This window comes from Pteropus medius, unplaced genomic scaffold (assembly GCF_902729225.1).
Source record: "Pteropus medius unplaced genomic scaffold, Ma_sr-lr_union100, whole genome shotgun sequence".
NCBI lineage: Eukaryota > Metazoa > Chordata > Mammalia > Chiroptera > Pteropodidae > Pteropus > Pteropus medius.
This window is the reverse complement of record NW_024349519.1, coordinates 2,107,126-2,115,420: the sequence shown is the minus strand read 5'-3', so window position 1 is coordinate 2,115,420 and position 8,295 is coordinate 2,107,126. Positions and strand designations below refer to the sequence as shown.

The 8,295-nt window shown below is 49.7% G+C and overlaps 1 protein-coding gene across 3 annotated transcripts in view; it reads right to left on the bottom strand.

Annotated features, from left to right (window-relative positions):
• VDR (vitamin D receptor) overlaps positions 1-8,295 on the bottom strand; it is a 51,438-nt gene that overhangs the window by 26,057 nt on the left and 17,086 nt on the right. For all 3 annotated transcript variants that reach the window (XM_039882199.1, XM_039882200.1, XM_039882201.1), the window contains exons 2-3: positions 5,586-5,667; positions 2,391-2,538 (exon numbers count right to left, since the gene is read on the bottom strand). In XM_039882199.1, coding sequence (XP_039738133.1) covers positions 2,391-2,536 — 146 coding nt within the window. In that variant the 5' untranslated portion in view covers positions 2,537-2,538; positions 5,586-5,667. The remainder of the gene's footprint in view (positions 1-2,390; positions 2,539-5,585; positions 5,668-8,295) is intronic.

Below are 8,295 nucleotides of genomic sequence, written 5' to 3'. Positions count from 1 at the left end.
TCGAGCCCAACAACAACGGACATGTTGGCAATTCAGAAAGTACAGCCTGGCTCAGTCATCAAGACAGAGATAGTAAAGATACAAGGCAGATCGAGGACAGGGTAACAAGACAAAAGCAGCCTACTATCCATAATGCCAGGCCTTGCAGACCGGGGTTGTGGCCATCAGCCAGCAACAGACTCTAAGGGGTCTTGGAGAGTGGGGTTGAGGGTAGGTTATGGTAGCATATTATTGTGACCACAGGAAACACAGCCACACTGTTGGTCTGCGGTGACCTAGTTGTACAAAGTGCCATTCCTGTCCGTTTTGCCATCTCCCACATTTGGCCCTGGGTATGAGGGAAGCTTTCTCTCCACCTAGATGCCTAACATGGTCCTGTCCCAAGGATTCAGAGCCTAGAAGTGTGTCTGAGGGCAGAAAGCACAGGTGCACAGAGGTCAGAGCTACTCTAGTGAGGAACTGACCCTCCAGCATGTCAGAACCCAGCCAGCAGCCATCTAAGGAGCCCATCTTCCAGAGCTGAACCCAGGTAGGTGGCCTAGGAAGAGAGTGGATTTGGGGGTGGAGCCCATAAATTAATCAAACAGCTCCGAGAGCTGTTGAAGGCCTTTGGTTTGTAGATGGGTGAGACGTGACCTTTGGTGAGAGTCTCTATATTGCCAGCTGCTAGCCCAATGCCTGGATCCTAGATGCTCATTAAAATCTGTGAGAGAGTGTGGGAAAGAAAACAGGAAAGGAGCATGAATGGCTAGAGATACTTTTGTTTATTTTATTAGGGCGGGGTTCTACTAAGAACATCAGTGTTGATCCAACAGACTCAAAAATAGTATACTTATATTGTACTTTTTGTTTTTCAAAGCACGTTTATATGTCATTTTGTCTATCCTCGAATTAACTCAATATAGTAGAGGGGATAGATATTAATGCACCATGTGGTTAGTTGAAGTAACTGAAACGTAGAGCAGTCAAGAGATTTGAGCAAGGACGCACAATTAATAAATGACATGGCCAGCAGTTACAACCTACACATTTCTGACTGGTTGTACGGTAGGAAGCAGGCCTTGATGTGTGTGCCCAGACTCCGTCTCCATTATCATTCAGAAGTAGCTCCCCATTCCCAGGCCCCCGGCAGGAAAGGATTCAGGTGGCACCTGGGACACACAGCCCAGACTCTGGAAGGCCAACCCTGTAGGAAGCATAGGCTTCACATCAGAGGAACAAGAGACACGGCAACAGACCTGAAGCCAGTGATGCTGCTGGTCTGGTTTCCCGAGCTGGGAGTGAGGTGCCAGGAAGCCAAGCGGGCAACCCATGCCAGGCCAAACAGGCAATTAGCACCCACAGAAACGCCGCTGCCCAGCGATTGCTCAAGGCAATGAAACTCTGGGCCTGCTTATTCCCGGGACAGAGGGCACGTGAGCCGGAAACCTGTGTTCAGAGAACTGGAGGGGGCACCACACAGGTCCCCAGGCCTCAGATTCACGGTGTCCTCATAGCAGAGAGCCCATCAGCTCAGGGAGCCAAGTTGATCTCCATGTCCTTATCCTGGACTTGGTTTGTTCATCCCGCTCTTGATGGCTACAGCCCGGTCCTTCCCTTTACCTACCTCCAGTCAAGACTATTGTACGGACCTCTTTTCTTGTCTTCTCTCCCTCCAATATATGCTAATTCTTCATGGGTCCCAGTCCCATCCTGCAATTCCTCACTTTTTCATCCTCCCTTCCTGGCCTTGGATGGAACCTGCTTTCTTTGGCCTTTCCAGTACTTTCCCCAAACTATTTGTACTGGTAATACTGGTAAAAGAGAAGTTGCTGGTAGAGAAACTGGCCCTAATCAAACAGGAATGCTGGCATGTTATTGACAAAGTCTGGGCATCCTAAAGTTGGCTTTCTGACCTGGGACAAGCGAGCCATGGGTGAAGTTATGGGCGTGGATTGAGTGTGGAGGTCTGACCAGGAGTGCACTTTCTCTTGTTCCAAGAAACAGTTTGATTTGGACAAGAGGGCAAGCTCTGAGGCCAAGTTTTGGGGCTTTCCCAAGGACATGCCTGTCTCTTAGATTTGGAAGCTGTTAACCTTATCGGGGGAGGGTGTTGACTCTGGAAAGATAGACACATGGGTTAGTGCAGAGGGCTGTGAGACAATGGGGTAATGGAAAGATGGGAACCTACATAGTGACTTCGAGAAAAAGATTTTGAGAGAGCCAGAGGACACAGCTGGAATGAGGACTGAGGAGTAAGAAGGTACCCCTCAGCAAGGTCCTGTTGCCCCCAGTGGGTGTGAGGGCTGCATGTTCCATGGGCATAGTAAAGAAGGAGACACAGAAAATGCATGAGTCCTCTTCATGGGAAATCTTGCTTCCTCTCCTTCTTGCCCTTGGGGAGGACTCACCTGAAGAAGCCTTTGCAGCCTTCACAAGTCATAGCGTTGAAGTGGAAGCCTGTGGCTCGGTCTCCACACACTCCACAGATTCGAGGCACATTTCGGTCAAAGTCGTCAGGGTCAGGCAGGGAAGTGCTGGCTGCCATCGCCTCCATCCCTGCAACAACAGCCAGCGGGCCGTGGCCGGAGCGGGAGTCAGTGCCAGGGCCAGCTGGCATCCTCTGCATCCCTTCCGCCTCCATTTTCCTGGGAGTGCAGCAAAACTGGGCAGCTCCTCAGGCCCCAGGTCAGAGCAGGATTTCTTTGGTGGTCTCTCTACAATGACTCTCCATACCCTCAGATTAGCCTCCTGTCACTCTGCTGGCCATGAGCAGAAGCAGGGTTCCCTTTCCCAAGTCTGGAGTGAAATCTGGGGGCGGGGCACTGCGGTGAAGCCATTCATAGCATGGCTTAGAATCAAACTGCCTGGGTTCAAAGGTTGCATCTGCCCCTTACAAGCTGGGCTACTTTGGGCGAAGTGACTAGCTTCTCTGTGTCCCACTGTCCTCCTCTTCAGAAGAACGGCGTGTTACTTTATAGGGTATGAGGAAGGGTTATATGAATGAAGATACGCGTACCACTGGCATCCGCTCCACCTCAGAAGCAGACCTGCAGCAGGTCAGAAGCCTCTGTCTTGCCCAGTGCCCTGCTCCAAGAGAAAAAGGAAGACCACCGACGGCCTCAGACCTCACATCCAAAGAGAAGCCCTCAACTCCTCTTTTCTCGAGGGCTAGGGGAATAAAGGACTTACATGCCCACGTCAGGGCTTTTGTCATTCCAGTCCCAGCTCCTAGGACTAACAGGAATTGTGCCCTTGCTGTGCTGGTACCGAGACAATCAAAGTCTTTTCCTTCTTTTCTTACCCCTTATAAATTTAACACATTGTTTTGAACACCCTTCTGAGTACCGTGAGTCATATACAATTAACTAATTTCGTTTTCAGAGATGGCTTTTATAAATAAGTATTATCATTTAGACATAGATTTCACACTTGAGGAATGGGGAAAAGAAATAGAGAGAACAACATATAATAGCTTTGAGAAATCCTTCTTAGGAAGCAGCTTTTCCATTAGGCAAACTGGGCCCTCTGACCTGGGACCTGCTGCACCTGCTGCCACTTCACCTGCTGCCTTTAATCCCAACCGCTGTCAGGCGCAGAGCTGCTCTTGGGGTACCTCAGGCCTCCCTAAAATGACTTCAAACCCTGGTGCCTCCCAATTTGATCTGAGTCCTCACAAGTGACCCCTTGGCCCCATGCCAGGAGGGTCCCTCAGCTCTGAAGAAAAATAATAGAGGACAGTAATGAGGGGATAAGTGCCCTGCCCCTCCCACCAATGGTATCATGTGCTCCCACCCCCCAGGGAGGCTCTGAGCTTATTTTCCATAATGAGGCCCATGATCTCTGGGCCAGGGTTTGGCACATCAAAGCGTAGGAGAGTCTTATTTAATTTCTTCTTCACGAAACTTACCTCGATGAGCCAAGTGCTATTATCACTCCCTTTACAAGTGAGGCCCAGAGAAATCTGAATCTTGAGGTATCTCTAGAAACTATGATTATGATATGTATAAAACAAACATTTAAAATTTAATTCTACAAAGAGCTTCAAACCAAGGGAAGACAGTGGGACAGATAAGGATATGGCATTGTCAGTCCCAAAGGGGCAGAGGGGACCTTGACCACAGACAGATGTGGTCAAAATCTATTTCTAAATGATAATACTTATTTATAAAAGCCATCTCTGAAAACAAAGTTAATCGTATATGACTCACGGTACTCAGAAGCAGATCCTCTAACTTGCTCCTTCAGCTTTTCTTTTTCTGGAAACTTTAATAATAGTGACACTATCACAGCTAGATTAATATTTGTTAAACTATAAATAATATTAATATAATATAGAGAGAAGAGAGAGAGAGAGAGAGAGATTTTTAAAACAGGAACAAGGCAATGATTATCTTTGGGAGAGTAAGATGGGGATGGGGAACAGCAGGTAGAGGTGTCATTTAGTAGTCACATTCTATTTCCTTGAGTGGTAGGTATATGGTTTATTATTATTATTATTATTATTATTATTATTATTATTAAAACACTTTTTATGTTTTATATGTCATCTGTATATATAAAACATTTTATATATACAGATTTTATTTAATTTTAAAACAATTAAAAATAATAGAAAAAATGCCTGTGGGTCTGTCAACAGTATCCCTATAACCCATCCCAGGTCCAGGCAGAATGCCCAGGCTTCTAGAGCATCACACACGCACATCTAACATGTGGGCAGGGATCCCAGAGTCCCAGCACCACTGTGGGGCAATAGGAGAAGCTGTCTAGGATGCCTGTGGCTTAACCCCAGTTCAGCTGAGATGTTGCAACTCTCAGTCATTGCGATGTCGCCACAGAGTCTGTGTCATCCGGGTGACCAAATATCTGGTGGATTTGGTGGGGAAAAACAAAAATCAAATGTGGAGGTGGGGGGAATATCAGTCAAATCAGCCTAAGAATTGCTCAGCATCACATGGGCTCATTAGGAGATATTATGATGCAACAGGGTTGGAACAACTGATTCCACAGAGTGGCAGCAGTCCCGTCCTATAGCGGGGCTCCTGGCCTGGGGCTGGGGCCCAGGCACTGTGTTTGGCAGGACAGAGGGTTGGGCTCGGCAGCCAGAGGCCCACCGTGAACAGCATCATTTTAGGTGAGCTGAGAGAATACAGCACTGCTTGGAGTTATTTGCTACTGTCAAGAAGGCAGAGCCCAGGATCGGAGTCCAGAGGTAGTAAAGAGGCCCGGCATGTACAGCCCGGGAGCTGGCATTCCCAGGAATGGCACACTGGTAAAGAATGAAGGGCAGAAGAGAGAAAGAGATGGAAGCTGGAGAGGAGACAGCACCACGCTGGATGACCCCCTGGGGTCCCAGCCCGGGAGTCAGCAGATCCCTCCCTCCTGATCCCCTCCGAGCACAACCCCCACCACCACTTCACAGGACTCTGGGTCTCAGCTGTGGGCCGCCGCGGATTCTGCTGACACCAGACCGACCCGCATGTGCAAAGCCCAGGGTAGTATCCTCTTCCTTCCCCTGCCCACCACGCTTCTGTGGCCCACCCTGCCCCCGGAAAACAAAAAGCCAGGGAGGTTGTGGTAACACCCACCGAAGAAACACACACCTGAAGGAGCAGGGGGGCAGGTGAATTGAGCCCAGAGGTGCCCTTCTGTGAGGTCTCACGGATACTTCTGATCAAAAGAACTCTGAAATGAAAAAAGGGAAACATTTTATCTACCGCTCAGCACTGACCTCATAGGCAGTCCTCTAAGGAGCCCAATAAGCGGGTGAGAGAGGCTCTTTACAGGGACACCCGTCCCCAGATCGGGGACTGAAACTTGACGGAAGTGATTTGCTGAGGACAGGCGTGCCGTGCCATGTCATCACTGGCAGGCGTGAGGGGCGGGAGCCAGGAGTGGCCCTCCCTTGAGGCAGGGAGTAGCAAGGAGCAGCGAGGGCAATGGAAACAGCCTCCCTGTTGGAGGTTCCCCTGTAACAGCAGAGGGTGTCAAGAGGAAGGAGGGCTTCTTTCTAAGGGGGTACCTCCACTACCAAGGTCCCAATCCCAGATTTGAGGGGTGCTCAGAGAAGCAGAGCCACAGGATGGCCTGGCCTGCTGCCAAGGGCAGGAAGGAGATGGGTGCCCCATACAGGACACAGAGGAGCCTGGGGGAGCTGGGAACTGCTAGGGCTGGGACATGGTCCAGGGCCTGGCCTTTGGAGATGGTTTCAAAGACAGGTGTCTGGGGATCTCCTGCTGTGGAGACTGGGTCTAGGTGGAGCAGATGCTGCAAAGGTTACATACAGCCATGCACTGCTTTCAAACAGGATGTTTTCTGCCACTTTTAGCTCTCCCCTAGACATGCTCAACACCCCAGGGCTTCCAAAAGAGCTGAAGGTGACTCTGGGGCCCAGACTCTGGGTTTTAGTGGCATAATGGGTCACCAAGGTGGGGCTGGCAGAATTTCACCCTCCTCACTTCCACCCACACCCAGCTCTGTTTATCTACCCATAGAGACAGATATACACACACACGCACACACACACCCTTCCTTCACTGATGCCAACAGGAGTTGGTTGGGAAGATATATAGATATGTGGGTGCCTGACTCTGAAACCTGGAGAAGACCTTTAAGCCAAACCCCAGATGGGGAAGGTCTAGACCCCCAACTTTTGTTTTCTGTCTCCTAGTGGCCCGACGAGACAGGGAAGGGGCTTCCAAGACGTGGGCCCAGTTCTAGGACTGCCAGCCCATTGAGCCCATTTGCCACTGGGTTACTGCCAGCCTATATGGAGCATCCAAAGAAAACGTCATTGGATCATGAGCTGAGGTAACCTGAGCTAGGCTAGCCTACTCCCAAGGACCTTGGGTGGGATGAGTCATACCTACTGGGGACAGACCTGTTGTCACTTACCCCCCAGCTAGGTTCTCCTTTGTTCCCTCTACATGTATTGCCCGAGGCCCCTGCTGACCACACTCTTTGGGATCTATCTTATGGTCTTATCTACTTCCCAGACCTGCTGCTTGTTCCTCAGAGCCCTGAGGTGAAGGCCAAGGGTGAACAGAAAGGACCACTGCTTTTCTGTCCTCAACCTCTAAGATTTTCAGAAGTCAGACATCAGATCCTGGTAGACTATCACCCTTGAGTTTGAAAAATAAAGCGTGTGGAGTATTGACTCTGTGCCAGCCTGCTAGGCTCACACACATGATCTCATGTAAGCCTCATAACATCTTGTGAGTTGAGGAGCAGCCTCATTTTACAGAGGGCAAAACTGAAGTCCAGAGCACTTTGAGTGACTTACCAAAGGTTCCGTGGTCAGGCAACTGGTGGTGCCAGGGGCCAAACAAGGACAGGCTGACAGCCATGCTCAAGTGTGTCCCTTGCCTCCTGCTGACTCCTCCCATTCTAGTGCTAACCATCAGCACAGACACTATCACTCATTTAATCCTTATGACAATCCCACAGGTGGATATTGTTACTATCCCCATTTTAGGCACGGGAAACTAAGATTTACTATCCCCATTTTAGACACAGAGAAATTCATTGTCTCTGGAGCCCAGATTTGAACCTAGGCAGTTTAGATCCCAAGCCTCTACTCTGCTGCCTTTCCCAAGGGAAATATCTGTCATGTCCCCAACCCTAAGCCTTGGATACCTGTCACTTCCACTGAGTCAGAGAGCAATGGGAAGAACAATTCCCAGGCTATGAGAGAACAACATCATGGTGCTTTTCCTACTGAGGTTCTTCCTAAGACCAGAGGATGGCAGGCCTCAGCCAGGACCCCCTTTCTGAAAGCCTCCCCTTCTTATCTAGAAAGCCCCATTCTACAGACTGGCCTCCCTCCCCTATGCAACTGTGCACGACTGGATGATCCTTGATGGAGATATTATCTTAGATTTAGCCTATAGGTCCAAGGGCATGGGAAGTGGAGCAAAGACACAGGGTAAAAAAAAAAAAAAAAGAAAAGGACAAGTGGAAAAAAAAGCTTAATACCAGCCCCCTTTGCCATATCATAAACCCTCCCACCACACACCCAATTCATGTTTTGAGTATACAGAACATCCCACTGCTTTTGCCGGGGCTGTCCCCAGAGCGACTCCCGCCCACCTCTGCTTTAGAAATACCCAAAGCCACGGCACGGAGCCACAGGGAAGCAGAGGCGGCAGAACTCAGCTCTGCAGAAAGCCCCTGGCTTCCAGTCCCCCAGGGTCTGCATCCCACATCAAACTCCTGCCAGAGCCTGACCCTAGGTCAGACCTCACCTTAACGAGAAATGAAGAGATAACGTGTTTCCTTTCAGTCACCAAAGCCACAACCACTGCCTCTCCTACA